The following is a 17,365-nucleotide window of genomic DNA, read 5'->3' on the forward strand; positions in this document are numbered from 1 at the left end:
TGAGAGAGAAAGAGGTGTTTGCGGACTGGGAGACTTCTTTAAAATATGCAGGCCTGTCTCTGTCGCTCTGCTTGAAATTGCGCGCGTTTCTTTTCTGCAGACGGGTCTTGGTAGAAAAGACGGGCGGGTAGAAAAGAGAGGGAAGCCAGGAGCGCTTCCTGGAGGTCTTGGGGCTGCTGTTGGTCGGCCTCGGCTGCGCGATGCAGCTCCGTCGGCGAGGCCGGCTGCTTTCCCTCTGCCGTCGAGGATCTCTTCCCGAGCGCCCGCCCTCCGCCTTGTTGTCATCACATGGTAGGGGGCGGGCCCAGGCAGGCGCTGCTGCGACGAGGAGGCAGCGGCGGCGGAAAGTTTGGCGAGGCGTCTGGAGTTGGCTGTGCAGCGGCGGAGCCTCGCCCGCGGGTCTAGCGGGGGGCAGGCGGCCATGAAAGGGAGCCTCCGGCCCAGCGCCCCAGAAACGGGACACGCTTCGCGCCGCCCGAGTGCGCCCAGCCGCCCCGTCGGAAAGCGCGGCGCGCCGACGCGCGCCAAGGGAGCTCTAGCCATGGGCGCCGCGCTGCCGACGCTGCTCCTGTGCTGCTGCCTGGTCGCCTTCTTCTCCACCTCCTCGGCGCTGGCCCAAGGGTGCCCGGCGCTGCCGTGCCGCTGCCGGGGGGAACTGCTGGACTGCAGCCGCCTGAAGCTGAGCCGATTGCCCGAACCTCTCCCGGACTGGGTCGTGCAGCTGTGAGTAGCGAGAGCGGGCGAGCGGGCTTCGCTCCTGCCAGGCTTGGTGGCGCCAGGGGGCGCTCCGGGCTCCCCGCGTCCCAGGAGCAAATGGCTTTGATTTATTCTTTCGTGTGCTCTTACCGTGTTCTCATTTGATTTCTGTACCGCTTGCTAAGTTTAAAATAGTCTAGAGTGTAGAATGGACGAACCTAGGAAGTTGCCTTCTGCAGAGTCCCATCGGTGTTGTATGCGCTGGCTGAAAGCGGCTCGCCAAGATTTTGGGCCTCTTGGAGAACCCAGGACTTAGACTTGAGTGGCGCTTTTAAACCTTATTAGGCCTGTATAGTTTTATCTAGAAGCATCTCCTCCTGTGAAAAGATGCCAATTCTACATTTCAATCCATAAATTCCTGTCTTCTCTGTGCCAATAAAGCTTGGTTGTTTGAACCCAGGACCTTGTGTGGTGGGCAAGGCAGATGTTGCACCACTGAGCTGCACATAGGGGCAGTGGCATGTTTTGAGCGGCCCTCCTTGTGTTACCCACACACTGTCTGTGCTTTGCTACTGGGGAGGTGGGAAAGATGAACCCACCCAAATGGCAGGGCGTCCAAGAGAAGTTCCTGGCTGCAAAGCGGGTGAGCTGTCAGGTGACAGGGATGACTTTAAAGCAGAGGTGGTAAACCAGTGCTTCGACCCTGACCCTAGACCATGCTGGCTGGAGCCAATGGGAGTTGGGAGTCCCACCAACATATGGAGAGCCACCTCTCCTTCTGAGAATTCCCACCCCCTCAACACAATCCCCTCGCTTTGTTTCTCTCTGGGCAACAGGGATGTGGAACTGGGACTGTTGCACTCAATCTCAACCTGTTGCATTGCCCAGAGGCCAGCTAGAAAGTGAGTAGGTGAGAGATAAGGCAGAGGCCCTACCCTCTCCCTCTCACGCAACAGGGAGGTATGGGTGGAATCTGCTGTGCCTTCCTAGAGGGAGTGCCTCCAAGCTGCTGCATGGGGAGCTCATAGGTGAGCAAAACAGACACCACTGCCTCTGCTTGACTGGCTCTCTCCCTCTGGGAAGCTGTAGATAGGGAGGCAGGGCGACTGATGAGAGGAATGGTCTCTCTTGGGCCAGCATGTGGAGTTGGGCCCTGGTGGGGGCAACTCCAACCCACTGTACTGTAAGAACTTTTTTGGATCAGAGCCAAGGCCTATGTATTCCAGCATCCTGTTCCCTGTGGTGGTCAGTCAGATCCCTCTGGGAGACCCTTAAGCATGGCAGGAAAGCAATAGCTCTCTTCTGTTGCTGTTGCCGCCTCTATTCCTGGAGGGTAGCGCATGGTTTCCGTAACTAGTCATTTGCTGGTTGCCTTCACAAAGTTGCCTAATGCTCCTTTGAAGGTTGTGGTCCTGAGGAGAGGGCTTGGATGGGTGATGGAGCAGCCAGGGTGGCATTGAGCAGGGCCCCCCCCCTCGCCTAGGTGCTCCCTCTGGAAGCAGGGCTGAGTTCTGTTCACACTACTGGGCAGAGGGAAAGGATGCGTGTGGGGTGGGGAAGAGAGAGGGGGAAAGTGGCTGCCCCTTGCATCTCCCACATGCTTTGGTTTCTGCCTCTCGTGAGGAGGAGGAGGTGAAGAGGAAAGGTTGCCTCAAAGAGGGTGGAAGCTCATCTCCTTGAAGGGGTCCAAACCTCCCATGTTGGCAGGTGCTGGGGCCTTGAGATGCTGGGGCCTTGCCTGAGGGTACCAACTCCAGATGTCAGTCTTGACTGGCGCAAGTAATCAACTTGAAACTTTTGAGTGGTGCAGTGGGGGGTGGGGTCTGAGGCAGAGGGATGTGTAAATGTGGTAAGTTGTGTTTCTGTAGGGCAAAGTGGATTTCTTCCGTCTAGAATGGACAGCATATAGGAGTGTAGTGGGCAGGGATGGCATCCCAGGCCTACTGTGGACACTGTATTTGTACCAGTGTCTGAAACTCCCATTGTTCTAGGCGCGTTTTGCGACAGGGAATTTCATCAGTGTGAGCAGTTTCTGAGCTCTGGGCGCAGTATTGCGCCGAAGATTTCAGATTAAAACTGCAGAGTGGAAGAAAAGGAAAAGGAAGATGTGAAAACGAACATAATATTTTAGCTCCACTTCATTCATTTTCAGCTTTGTATTCTTGTTATAAAAAAAATTACGTTGTTGCGCCCATAACCTAGGTTTGAGGTGCTATTTAGCTCCTAGCTTTCATGTCTCAGTTTCCAACACTGATCTGTACCTTTCCTTGGAAAAAATGATGCCACTTTGTCCCCCCCTTCCTGTTCCTCAATGCCATTATCCTATAAGAACTACCTGATGCATTAAAAAGTCAAAGAAACGGGTGGCACTTTCATGCATCCAATCATAGTTCCTTTTTACACAAGGAGGATGTTGATCCACAGTTGGTAACATTCTTAGTGGTTGACACCATTGCCCTGGGAGTCTCTGTTATTGGGAGAATGAAGCAGAAATAGGGCTTGGAAACAATACATGATTCCATAGAGAATTAAAAGCAATGTATCGAAATGCCATTGTGTTAATAGGCAAGGGGATGAATATGCTAATTAAATGTATATTAAATATGTTGCTTTAAAACAAGGGTTTCTGGTATCCTACATTCCAACTCCACTTGCTTTTTCTTCAAATGTTAGCTATATAAAAAACGTGGATTTTTGAGAACTGCGCTGGCTGATACTTGTTTAAGCAAACGTGGGACCCAGTATGGTCCCTGAGCAACATTCCTCCAAGCTGAGAGCAGTTTTAGAAAAGTTGTGGTCTCTTGTGCTTTTGTTCACGTGATGATTTATTGACACAGTAAAGTAGTTGGAATGTAAGAACCATGAACCTTGGTAAGCTGGATGTGGTAAAAAGTGAGATGGCAAGAATAAACATTGACATCCTAGGCATCAGTGAACTAAAATGGACAGGAATGGGCGAATTCAGTTCGGATGACTATCATATCTACTACTGTGGGCAGGAATCCCGTAAAAGAAATGGAGTGGCCCTCATAGTCAACAAAAGAGTGGCGAAAGCTGTACTGGGATGTAATTTCAAAAATGATAGAATGATCTCGATGCGAATCCAAGGCAGACCTTTTAACATCACAGTAATCCAAGTTTATGCACCAACTACCAGTGCTGAAGAAACTGAAATTGATCAATTCTATGAAGACTTAGAACACCTTATAGAAATGACACCAAAGAAGGATGTTCTTCTCATTATAGGAGATTGGAATGCTAAAGTAGGGAGTCAAGAGATAAAAGGAACAACTGGCAAGTTTGGCCTTGGAGTTCAAAATGAAGCAGGGCAAAGGCTAATAGAGTTCTGTCAAGAGAACAAGCTGGTCATCACAAACACTCTTTTCCAACAACACAAGAGACGACTCTACACATGGACATCACCAGATGGGCAACATCGAAATCAGATTGATTATATTCTCTGCAGCCAAAGATGGAGAAGCTCTATACAGTCAGCAAAAACAAGACCTGGAGCTGACTGTGGCTCAGATCATCAGCTTCTTATAGCAAAATTCCAGCTTAAACTGAAGAAAGTAGGAAAAACCACTGGGCCAGTAAGATACAATCTAAATCAAATTCCTTATGAATACACAGTTGAAGTGAAGAACAGGTTTAAGGATTTAGATTTGGTGGATAGAGTGCCTGAAGAACTGTGGATGGAGGCTCGTAACATTATACAGGAGACAGCAACGAAAACCATCCCAATGAAAAAGAAATGCAAGAAAGCACAGTGGCTGTCCAAGGAGGCCTTACAAATAGCGGGGGAGAGAAGGCAAGCAAAATGCGAGGGAGATCGTGAAAGATACAGGAAATTGAATGCAGATTTCCAAAGAATAGCAAGGAGAGACAAGAGGGCCTTTCTAAACGAGCAATGCAAAGAAATAGAGGAAAATAACAGAATGGGAAAAACCAGAGATTTGTTCAAGAAAATTGGAGATATGAAAGGAACATTTCGTACAAAGATTACCACAATTAAGGACAAAAGTGGAAAGGACCTAACAGAAGCAGAAGACATCAAGAAGAGGTGGCAAGAATACACAGAAGAATTATACCAGAAAGATATGGAGATCTCATACACCCCAGGTAATGTGGTTGCTGACCTTGAGCCAGACATCCTGGAGAGTGAAGTCAAATGGGCCTTAGAAAGCCTTGCTAACAACAAGGCCAGTGGAAGTGATGATATTCCAGCTGAACTATTTAAAATTTTAAAAGATGATGCTGTTAAGGTGCTACACTCAATATGCCAACAAGTTTGGAAAACTCAGCAGTGGCCAGAGGATTGGAGAAGATCAGTCTACATCCCAATCCCAAAGAAGGGCAGTGCCAAAGAATGCTCCAACTACCGCACAATTGCACTCATTTCACATGCTAGCAAGGTTATGCTTAAAATTCTACAAGGCAGGCTTAAGCAGTATGTGGACCGAGAACTCCCAGAAGTGCAAGCTGGATTTCGAAGGGGCAGAGGAACCAGAGACCAAATTGCAAACATGCGCTGGATTATGGAGAAAGCTAGAGAGTTCCAGAAAAACATCTACTTCTGCTTCATTGACTACACAAAAGCATTTGACTGTGTCGACCACAGCAAACTATGGCAAGTTCTTAAAGAAATGGGAGTGCCGGATCACCTCATTTGTCTCCTGAGAAATCTCTATGGGGGACAAGAAGCTACAGTTAGAACTGGATATGGAACAACTGATTGGTTCAAAATTGGGAAAGGAGTACGACAAGGCTGTATATTGTCTCCCTGCTTATTTAACTTATATGCAGAATTCATCATGCGAAAGGCTGGACTGGATGAATCCCAAACCGGAATTAAGATTGCCGGAAAAAATATCAACAACCTCAGATATGCTGATGATACTACCTTGATGGCAGAAAGTGAGGAGGAATTAAAGAACCTTTTAATGAGGGTGAAAGAGGAAAGCGCAAGATATGGTCTGAAGCTCAACATCAAAAAAACTAAGATCATGGCCACTGGTCCCATCACCTCCTGGCAAATAGAAGGGGAAGAAATGGAGGCAGTGAGAGATTTCACTTTCTTGGGTTCCATGATCACTGCAGATGGTGACAGCAGTCACGAAATTAGAAGACGCCTGCTTCTTGGGAGAAAAGCAATGACAAACCTAGACAGCATCTTAAAAAGCAAAGACATCACCTTGCCGACAAAGGTCCGTATAGTTAAAGCTATGGTTTTCCCAGTAGTAATGTACGGAAGTGAGAGCTGGACCATCAAGAAGGCTGATCGCCGAAGAATTGATGCTTTTGAATTATGGTGCTGGAGGAGACTCTTGAGAGTCCCATGGACTGCAAGAAGATCAAACCTATCCATTCTCAAAGAAATCAGCCCTGAGTGCTCACTAGAAGGACAGATCCTGAAGTTGAGGCTCCAGTACTTTGGCCACCTCATGAGAAGAGAAGACTCCCTAGAAAAGACCCTGATGTTGGGAAAGATGGAGGGCACAAGGAGAAGGGGACGACAGAGGATGAGGTGGTTGGACAGTGTTCTCGAAGCTACTAACATGAGTTTGGCCAAACTGCGAGAGGCAGTGAAGGATAGGCGTGCCTGGCGTGCTCTGGTCCATGGGGTCACGAAGAGTCGGACACGACTGAACGACTGAACAACAACAACAACAACTGATTCCACTGGCTGTTAAATTAACTCATCAACACAAGCATGGGAGATGGACATGATTGAGCTGGTATTTTAATATCTAGTACTGTATCCACACTGATTACTCCACAAAGACTTTGAAATTTTCTAAAGTCAGAAAGTAGGTGAAAAACTTTGGAATAGTGTGAATGAGGTTAACCTCTTGTCATTTCAATCACATCTCAATTGGTTTATTAATTTTCTGTTGCACTTCAGAAACAAGTGCTGATAAGAACTTTAAAGTAAACAGGAAGTCTTTGAATTAGTTCTGGCTAATTCTGTTCAATTGCCTCCTCTGGAGGTCTTCCTAGTGACTGTTGTATTCATAACACCTGGGTTTGACTCTGTGGAACATTTACAGCAGTGTTTCCCAACCTTGTGCCTCCAGATGTTTTCAGACTACAATTCCCATCATCCCTGACCACTGGTCTTGCTAGCTAGGGATGATGGGAGTTGTAGTCCAAAAACATCTGGAGGCACAAGGTTGGGAAACACTGATTTACAGAACAGTCCCTACTCAAAAGTAAGTTCCATTGAGTTCAATGGCATTTACTCCCAGGTAAGTTGTGCATATGATTGAAGTCACAAATACCGGTAGTCGAAGAATGTAAAGGCCAAGCTATTATTTGACAAGAAACGTTTGCCACAATTTTTATTTGTAGATTTGATTTTAAATAAACAAGCAACTAAATCCCGTAAACTTTTCAACTAAAGTTTATCGAATATGATAGTAGTTTTCCTGGACATTGGGTTAAAGGTGCAATAGTACGAATCTAACAAATGTGGAACCACGGGAAATCCTAGCAAGTAATTTATAGGAAAAAATGCTAATTAGGAATTAAAACTGATTTTTAAAGGGTTGTTTTCTAAGATGGATATTGGGTCAACAGAAATAATAGCAAGATATCTCTGTGACAGTTGATTTAGTGGCCATTAAAACAAACAGATCTTTTGTTGTTTCAGTTAGCACAGTGGAAGCTTTCTAATTGGATTTCCCCTGGAGACTTAAATTGTCCATATGTACATTCACATTCCTTTAAAAGAAGTGTGAAAAATGGGCTCCACTTGTATAAATAAGCACTTGGCCTTTTGTAAGGAACCCTGCTGTGATCACTCATTGGGCAGCTGTGTCACTTGTTCTTAAACTCAGGGGGTTACCATCTTTGTAGGTGTCACCAGACCATGTGGTCTGCTAGGTTTTGTGCAAATGTTTCTTTTGTTTGAGTTAAATGTCTTTAGAAGTTCCTGTTCATTACTTGCTTTTCCACCCCCCTTAAAAAGCGTGCAGGCAGACATGTGGCCTTCTTCTCTTGCCTCCTGTTGTTCTTATACAGCAGAACTGAGACTGCTAAAGAACTCTAGGTGGTTAAGAGGCAATAACGAAACAAAATAGTTTATTAGCATAGATCACTGTTGTCCCAGATAGTTTTGTCTGTGAATAATAATCAGGCTGCAAACAGTTTTGCTGAAATATTCGTTGATTATATAACCAAAACTACTTGCTTCAAAAATCTTAAATCTCTGGCACCTCACCAGTATATTTCCCAGGGAAGAGTTCTTACCAGTTTCAGAGGATCTTACTTTCCAGAAAGTCTGTAATTCTAAACACATCTACTGGGAGGTAAGTTCCAGTGGACACAATGGGGTTGCTTCTGAGTAAACTGTGCAGAGGAATGTGTTCTTAGCATTTCAGCCCAAGACTGCATTCCTGTTCACACTTGGGAGCAAACCGCACTGAGCTCAGTAGTGTTTACTCCCAAATGTGTAAGGAATGCAGTCTTGGGGTGTGGACTTCAAGAGAGCAATCCTATGCTTGCTCTCTCAGAATGCAGGCTTACTTTTGAGCAAACATGTTTAGGATTAGGCTGTATGTAAAAATGATCGAAATAGCATGCTAAGAGTGCAATCGCATACATGTCTACTCAGAAGTAAGCTTAGTGTAGTCTACTACAATTTACTTCAAGGGTGGGGGGATTGCAGGCTAACTCCAGTAAGATTTTTCATAGACTTAGTTACCCTAAGCCAGGCACCCCCAAACTCAGCCCTCCAGCTGTTTTGGGACTACAACTCCCATCATCCCTAGCTAACAGGACCAGTGGTCAGGGATGATGGGAATTGTAGTCCCAAAACAGCTGGAGGGCCAAGTTTGGCTATGCCTGCCTTAAACAGTGCAAATTTTTGAAATGAATGCGTTCAGAATTTTAGGTCCTTCTGTAGAGCAGAGGTGAGGATCCTCGAGTTGTTGCTTGAGTATAGCTCAATTGGTGAGAGCGTGGAGCTGATAATGCTGAGGTTGCAGGTTCGATCCCTGTATGGGACAGCTGCATATTCCTGCATTGCAGAGGGTTGGACTAGATGGTCCTCAGGGTTACTTTCAACACTACAGTTCTATGATTCTATGAGTAAACCTCTCATTGTCCTTGACCATTGGCTATGCTGGCTGGGAGTGATAGGATTCCAACAACATCTGGAGGGCTAGAAGTGCTTAATCCGTGCTGCAGAGAGATGCTGATTAATTCTCACTTGACCAGAGCTTTCTCCTATCACAGGTGCCCCTTTAGTTCTTCCCACTCAAGGCAACCACCCCATTTCTGAGGAGAGAGTGCTCTTGTGCACAAATGCTGCTTGCAGGCATCTGGTTGGCCACTGTGAGAACAGGATGCCGGACTAGATGGGCTATCCAGCAGGCTCTTTTTTCATTCTTAAACACTGGTAGCCATCTGAGTGAAACCCCTCCCCTTTTTTTACATTCAAATTTCTTGCTGGATGTGATTTTTGGGTGGTGGGTTGGAACAAATGATGCAACTGCAAATCCCAGGCCTGTTTTTTGATCTGGCTGATGGAGGACCAAAATTGTATTATCTGTCCGTGTTGTCTGAGTTGCGGTTACTCTTGTAATTGCAGTTGACATAGCAAAAGTCTCCGAGTGAGGGAAAGTAGCCAATTTTAACAGTTTTTTTTACTACAGGCTTTCACTAAAGAGGTATTCACAGACTTAAATAAAACCAAGACTGTTCAGAGCTAGTGAGTGTTTGTAAAAGTTTATCAACAAATTTTCTTTACAGTTTGCTTGCAGGGCAGGAGGCTAGTCGCTCAGAGAAACACTCTACAGTTTAAGAACTTCGCTTTTGTTAGGTTTAAGGTTTAGCAGCCAGGATGGGAGAGGAAGAGAGACTCTGAACAGTCGCCATACATCTTTGCTGTTTTTTCAGTTCTCTTTGGAATTCTAGATTATTTTACCAGGGTTTGTCTAGGAATGTTGAAGCTGTCACTGAGACAGGGGGAAATCTAAAGGATGGTTTCTGCTAATGTTTGTATTACATCTTGGTATTTACATTTTCTAAACCTTCCAGTTCTTACCAGAATTGCCAGAGGAAAAAAGTTTGGATAGTTTTCACAGCTGTTCTTCAGCATTTTCCAGACTAAAATCTGAACATAGCATGCTGATTTATGAGTCACTTTAGATCTGTGTCTTAAAACAGCTACAGCCTGTCTTTTTGTTTTTTAGCTTTCCTTCTTTTTGCTGAATTAGCAGCTATAAAGGCCCCAATGGGAATTGATTAAGAAGCTGCTGCTGGATTTGCATTTTAAAAATTTGAATTAAGTTTCAGGCATTTCCAAGAAAGACCATATTGATTGCAGCTAAATGGCACACATGGAGCTGATCCCTAACATACACATTTATAAAACGTCCAAAGAGCTGTTTCTTCACCACTTCACTTTGCTGAGATTTTTTGTGAATCTTATTGCTGATAACACCATCCATGGTGAGCAATTCCTTGGACAAACGCAGGCTTGGAAGACCTTATTTAGTACAGCTTAGCACTATTCCGCAAACCAAGGATTGTTAAAAGTTGAAACTTTGTGATTGTGGAACACTTCGGTGCCTTATGCATGTATTGATTGTCCTGCTTTTCTGACTTTCCCTCCTCCTATAAGTTATCTCTTAAAAGTGCCTTTGCTTTAACCAACTGAAGTTTATTGATATTTCTGAAAGCAGGTTAACTGTGGTTTGCCTTAACCACAGTTTTGGGAAATAAGCAGAGTTCAAACCTTGGTTCTTCTGGTCATGACTTGCTACACTAAACCATAGTTTGAAGACTAACCAGATCCCCACATACCAACAAACCATAGTTAGTTGAAACTGGAAGCAAATGCTCTCCTGCTTGCTGATGCAAGTAGAGAAGGGAGATGGAAAACATACAAACATCCTTCTGTTTATCTGATGTATCTCCCCCCAAAATGTCGATCCCTTCCTCAATCAGACTCAAGTGTCGACTCTGTGAACCGAAAAAAATGTTAACTGATGAGTTTAAATTCTGCATTTATACACTAAAGCAGCAAGTATTGCTATCTTTTAGCAGAGAGTTGTTAAAATGTCCTTTAAGTTTATGTTATATACACTTGGTTCTCATAGTTCGTCACAGAGAGTGCATTGGGGAATTCTGTTTTGAAAGCAAAACTGCACCAGAAGTTTCATGTGCAGAAGCTTCCCCCTCAAGAAGGTCTTCCTGAGCTTTCCATTTGCAGGAAAAAGCTTCCAAGCCAGCAGTCCACTATGTGTCTTCTAAGGTGAGAAGAGTGTGGACTTTTGAGTTTGTACCAACAGCATGGCATTTTAAAAGGTGCTCTGCTTTCCAAAGTGAAGCTTGCACTTGAAATGCCTGAAACCAGCCGCCTTATAAGTTTCAAAGTGCTACTAGTAAGCTTAAACCACTGTAGAGATTTTTCTTTCCATGTACTGTGGTTTAAGGGAAGGGCAAAGAGGGAGGAGGCAATTGGGAGTGGAAAATGTGTTTCCACCACTTTTGTGATTCCAGCTCCTGCTCCTAAATTATAAGGAGGAGGTCTGTTCACATTATTTTGCTACGGGTTTAAGGAATTGTATTTGCTGCTTCTGCCCTTTTAAAAAGACAAATGTGCACACTTAAAAACCTATTATATCAGGAAAGAAGCTGATTTCAGAAAGGATTATTTTAGCTCCCATCCTGTTTCTAGCAGTTATACAGGAATGCTCATCTCTTCAAAAGAGTCATCTTCTCCTTGGTGATTCTAGATAGTGTAAAATTTTTTGCTATAAATAGCAGAACTATTAAAGTGCTGTTAATTGTTTGATTTGGGCTGCTGAGCAATAAAGGCACATTATAATTATTTTTTTGGATGGGAGTCACAGTTTTCCGAATCAGGTTTAAGAAAACCTTAAGGGCTTTTGAGGGATTTTTGCATCTCCTCCCCCCCCCCCCGCCCCTTTAAAGCAGCACAGTGCATGGAAAATCTGTGGATATCGGCAGTGTCAGAAAACACAAATTTAGTCTGAAACATAATGCAAGTTGTTATGCTTATGGTTGCCTTGATGGACTCCAGATGGATGGTGAGCTTGAGCTGTGAGTGAAAGTGTCTGGCTCCAGTTTGGTGATCATGCACAGCAGTGGTTGTAATTGCAGGATTTTTATAGTTTAAAGGCTCTGCCAGATTCCCCCCCCCCCCAACCTTCCTCTCCCCAGTGCTATAACTACAGCAGAACAAATCCACTCATGTCTGATACTGTCTGGTAGGTCCCAAGGCAAACAAGCATGTTTTAAATAAATTTTCATAGGGTGTCCTCCCCCTCCCCCCTTCTTCCTGACTTTTTAGGTGAACTGAAGAAAGGCAGGTTGTTGGAAAGAGCACTTTTTGCAGTAGGATTTTGAAAGCTCTTTGTTGAAATAATTGCTGATTCTTGTCTAATGCAGGATGAACAGTAATGTATTAGACTTTTAACAGCCATGACTTCATAGCATTTTGGCTGTGGGTTTGCATAGTTCTTCTTATCCCTGTGAGCCAAGGCCAAATATTCCAGTTGAGGCGCAAGGCAGGAGAAAGGCCTCTCTCTTGTGTTAAAGTGAGCTTAATTCAGATCACCGTTTCAGTCCTGTTGAATTAGCTGGCCTGCACCTCTCCAGTTCCGTCAAGGGTGCCCTGGAAAGACTTATGCCTCCATCCATTATGGCTGATGCACATGAGGAAGCGGGCTTGCGTTGCTGCAGGAGAGACACATCTGTGGCAGATGGGGCTGTTTTCGTTCAGCTTTGCGTTCGAAATGTTGATGCCTTGAGGCTGGAGTGTTTATCCAGGCCTGTTTTCCACTACTCACATATGGCTTGCATTAACATTTTTATGTGTGAGAATTAATGGTGCAAAGACACGTGAACACAGGAGAGGAGAGGTTTCCGTACCACCCAGCCGTCAATATACCTAGACTTTGCAAATTTAGACTTACCAGGTGAAAGCCATAAATTGAGCAACAGCTTTATGTTGGATTTGCCAGATGTCGCTAGACTATAACAACAATCTTTGGCCCCCCTAGACTTCTATGGTGGTGGGGGGGGGAAGTTTGGCTCATATACTGAATAGGAGACGTAGAACTGTGATGGTGTTTTATTGGCAATTAATTGAACCAACTTAAGCGGATGCAAAAGTATCTTCCTGTGGGCCTTCAACACTCCCCAGCCAGCCAGCATTGCCAATGATTGTGGATGATGGGTCTTGTAGTCATGAAACGTTGGGCAAGTAACAAGTTCCTCACCCCTGGATCAGATGGTGGAGAATGAAAAGGCACTGGTAAGGGATGATGGGAGTTGCAGTCCAACAGCATATGGAGAGCCACAAGTTCCTCACACCTGCGTTAGAAGAACAATAACAATGTTATCTGTAGATGGAGGGGAGATGCACAACAAAATCAGTGTGCATTTTATGTGTTAGATTTCAATATATGACCCAGTTTCCTTCTGTGCAAGCTACTTGCTTGCTCTCTTTGAAATGTACCTGATATTGGTGAAAGCTGACACAATATCTTTTTCTTCTTCTTGTATCCTTGTAGAGATCTGAGCCACAATAAATTGTCTTCAATCAAGCCTAGTTCCTTGAGTCACCTTGGTAAACTACGAGAAATGTAAGTGGCTCCATGTTCTTCTGTTTGGCTATAATATGCATGTTGTAAAATATATTCCTTTAAATGATTTTCAGTGGTGGTATTCATAGCGATGCATGGGCACAAAATTATACAGTGTGAAATGAGGCTATAACTTATGGGGGGGGTGTTCAGAGGATATCTATGTAAGTCAGTATTGCTATAGGCCAGTGGTGGCGAACCTATGGCACGCGTGCCCAAGTGGGCACGCAGAGCCCTCTCTGTGGGCACGCGTGCCATCGCCCCATCAGGTTCGTTTTTTTGTGGTTTGCAAAGGTGACAGCCTCTCCCCCCCCAAATGCCGCAGCGGGCGGGAAACGTTCCCTATAGTGCGTGCCAGCCGCAGCGGCAGTGTGTGTGTGTTGGGTGTCCCCCCACACCGCTATGAGCTGGAAACGCTCCCCAGAGTTTCGCGCCCGCCAACCAGCTGGTTGGCTGCTGCTGCAATAGGACGCTCGTTTTGTGGCTGGTCCCCGCGCGGAGCAGCCTGCAAAGACACAGAATGAGCCCTCTTCTTTTCCCGCCCACCGAGGGCTGGCTTGCAGGGAGAGGAAGTGACGCTGCCCGCACAGTTGCTGGGAGACAAAGTTTTGTGTAGGGAAGAGGGAGAGAAAAGGGGCCAGTTGTTCCTTTCCCGAGAAGGTGGAACCTGAGATGAGAGTGTGTGGGGTGGCTGCGCCCCTCTCGCCCCCGGAGGAAAACGAAGCAGCCAACAGGGCGGGGAGAGTGGAAAAGGCGCCTTCAAAGTGCCCGGCGGTGCTTTCACTCGTTTCTCTGGGGATGTTTCTGCACAAAGTTGCGCAGGGTTGCGCTGCGCGAGGCTTGGAAGCGCACGCGCGCTTCAATTCCGCGCAGCTCACCTCCTCCTGAGCAAACCTTTCCTGGGGCAGCACTAAGCAGCCTATGCTTCAGGAAGGTGATAAGCCCTCCTGTCTTTCCACCCGGAAAGTACTCTAAAGCAACGACGACAAGCCAGGTGGTGGCTTGAGTCCCAGCAGTCACTTTCCTTTGGTTCCTGTTGCGAAACTCCCTGCAGGTGGTGAGCGGTGGCGCTTTCCCCCTCCAGGCTTGGTGGGGTTTGAACTCCCCTTTTTCTGCTGCTCAGCCAAGCGCCCAACCAGGTTGCTGTTGTGACTGTGTAAGCCTTCGTTTAACCCCTCCTTTCTTGGTAACACACAAGAAACAGCAGTGGTTCCACAAGACCATATTCCTCACTCCCCCGCAACCACCCAATAATGCAAATATAGGATTCTTCCTTTCAGCACTAGGGCAGAGAGCAAAGACCACTTTTTAAAACCTCTCCAAAGTTTCCGAAAGTTATTCAAGCCTTTGAATTGCCTCTTAAGTAACATGTATATAATTCTACATTTTCTGGAGGCAATTTGTGTTTTCTTGAATTTTAGTAAATCAGTAATTTAAGAAAGGCAACTATTTATTTTGAAAATATTATACATAAAGTGCAGATATAAGTTCAACAACTCCTCCCAAAAAAAGCTCAACAGCTCTCCCCCATTATCCCCCGGATTGGCACTTTGTGATAAATCATTGGGTTTTGGGTTGCAGTTTGGGCACTCGGTCTCTAAAAGGTTCGCCACCACTGCTATAGGCTATCCCCACTTCCCTTTTTGGGCGGCAGCGGGGGGGGGGCGCTACTTTAAGTTAGTGTGATGGGTTAAAACAGTCAAGCGAAAATCAGAAAATCTTGTTTCTGTGTCAGCTGACTTGTGTTTTTGTTTTGTTTTTAAATGTTGGCAGAAAACTAAACAGTAATGAATTTGAAGCCATACCAAATTTGGGACCTGTTTCAGCAAACATCACTCTCCTGACTCTGTAAGTCGATTTTAAAAAATATTTTTATTCATATTTGAAAACAGTGGCCATATTGACACATATTGTTTAACCATGATTTAACACTATGCCGACAGGATAGAATGAGCCCGAGTGAATGAAATCTTGAGTATGCACACTTCCCTCTCCTTTCTGGACAGCTAGGAGAAGCACTTCAGTACAGCTTAATTTCACTTTCTAGGATTCATAAAAAGTGAAACTAAATACTGCAGAAGTCCTTCTAATTGCGTGGGAGGAGAGACGAGGGTTGGGTGTGCTTGGGCTCATTCTGTCTTGTGCATGTAGAGCTAAACTATGGTTTAGCATTGTGTGCAAACCAGACCTACACTTTCGTACAGTCTGTGACTGGGAGTCAACATTCTGACTTTGTGTAAGGTAGCTTCCTATGCTGCTGCTTGCCTGAAGTTGGTTGCTGGCTTTCGTAGAGCGGCTTCTTCCAAAAATATGTCATAGATATTATGGGAAACATGCAGACTTCATTGCAACAGAACATATGGAGCTACATACATGAAGCACTTCTTTAAAAAGAAAAGAAAAAGCTGAACTCCTGCCAGTTGAATTGAGTGTTTGAATAGAGCACCCCTTTGTCAAGACTCTTACCTTTCTCTAATGATCCATATTTTTGTTTTTAAAATTCTAGGTCTGTATATTTAGCTAGAAATTAAGAAAAGCAGAATTGAACATCCAATTCTGAATATTGTTAACAATAAATTCCCTTTTCTCAAGAATTTGGCAACTTTCCAACTCATAACCTTTTGCTCCTGTGAAATGGAATGTTTGTAAGAACTTCTCAGTCTCAGTTTTCCAATCCTTAGTAAGTGAAAAATGTTGTTCTTTGTGTGATTTGGAAGTGCCATTTGATTGCTTCACGGTTGTCTCGTTTTTCTAGCAGTGAAAATCTGCACTTAAGTACAAGTTGCACGGTGTCTGTTGGTAGAGGACGCTAAAGGGTTAAAATAATATGGTAAATTTTGGGAAGCCGTTCAGTTAATGAAAGTGATCAGTATTCAATTGCTTACATCTGGTGACTTATTATCCTGCTGTTTTTACTCTGAGCCTAGGTCAGCTAAGTCAGCTGGTTGCAGCCGCTGTGTCTGCTCTGCTCCTATTTGAGAAAGAGCTGAATGACATTTGATATTGGTGTGGCTTTCATATAGATTAGGCTGGGTGGAGGAGAGAACTGAAAAGGAAAGGCAGATGGTTTATGGGGGGGAAAGAAGAAGAAGCAGAGAGCTGGTCCATAAAATTAACAGCAGCCTAATACTATAGAAGGGACGCCGGCTCCCTTGGCCAGTAAAGCGAGATGAGCGCCGCAACCCCAGAGTCGTCCGCGACTGGACCTAATGGTCAGGGGTCCCTTTACCTTCAATACTGTAGAATTCCATAGGTGAAATCTCAACTTGAGGCGTAAAAGTTCAGTTTCTAAGGTCTCCACCCCCATCGTTCAGCCCAAGCTGTTGTACAAGTTGATCAAGATGTTTAAGACCAATTCACTCGTTTATTTTTGACTATGTTAAGGTCCTCATGTAGTGTCTTTACCTTACCATTTTCATGCACGGAATCATTATATATATATATATATATATATATATATATATATATATATATATATAAAGCTCCCTTGTGAATGAATGACTTACAAATTGCCATACCATGAAATCTTATTGCGTGGGCTCTGAAGAACAAGGCTAGATCTTCCGTATTCCTGGAAGAACGTCTCTCAACCCCATTGTTCAGCTTGGACACTGAGGTCCAAGGGCTTTCTGGCAGTTCCCCTCATTGTGAGAAGTGAGGTTACAGGGAATCGGGCAGAGGGGCTTCTTGGTAGATGCACCTGCCCTGTGGAACGCCCTCCCATCAAATGTCAAGGAGATAAATAACTACAACTTTTAGAAGACACCTGAAGACAGCTCTGTATAGGGAAGTTTTTAATGTTTGATGTGTTGATTTGTTGGAAGTCATCCAGAGTGGCTGGGGCAGCACAAACAGATGGGTGGCAAACAAATTATTATTATTATTATTATTATTAATCATCTCTGCTAGTGGAAGCTGCTCCATTAGTGCAAATGGGACATTGCCCCACCAACCTCAATCTGACCTTAGCAAGGCCTCAAATATTTGCCTCCTTATTTATGACCAATCCAGTGAATAATAGCATTGCCTATTGGCTTCCTTCTCAGAGT

General features: G+C 44.8%; 1 protein-coding gene across 1 annotated transcript in view; it reads left to right on the top strand.

Annotated features, from left to right (window-relative positions):
- Window positions 1-273: 273 nt before the first annotated feature.
- Window positions 274-17,365, top strand: part of LRIG3 (leucine rich repeats and immunoglobulin like domains 3) — a 54,072-nt gene continuing 36,980 nt past the window's right edge. Inside the window, exons 1-3 of the mRNA XM_033161794.1 lie at window positions 274-723; window positions 13,245-13,316; window positions 15,090-15,164. Coding sequence (XP_033017685.1) covers window positions 422-723; window positions 13,245-13,316; window positions 15,090-15,164 — 449 coding nt within the window. The 5' untranslated portion in view covers window positions 274-421. The remainder of the gene's footprint in view (window positions 724-13,244; window positions 13,317-15,089; window positions 15,165-17,365) is intronic.

The sequence above is a fragment of the Lacerta agilis genome, chromosome 10 (assembly GCF_009819535.1).
Source record: "Lacerta agilis isolate rLacAgi1 chromosome 10, rLacAgi1.pri, whole genome shotgun sequence".
Classification (NCBI taxonomy): domain Eukaryota; kingdom Metazoa; phylum Chordata; class Lepidosauria; order Squamata; family Lacertidae; genus Lacerta; species Lacerta agilis.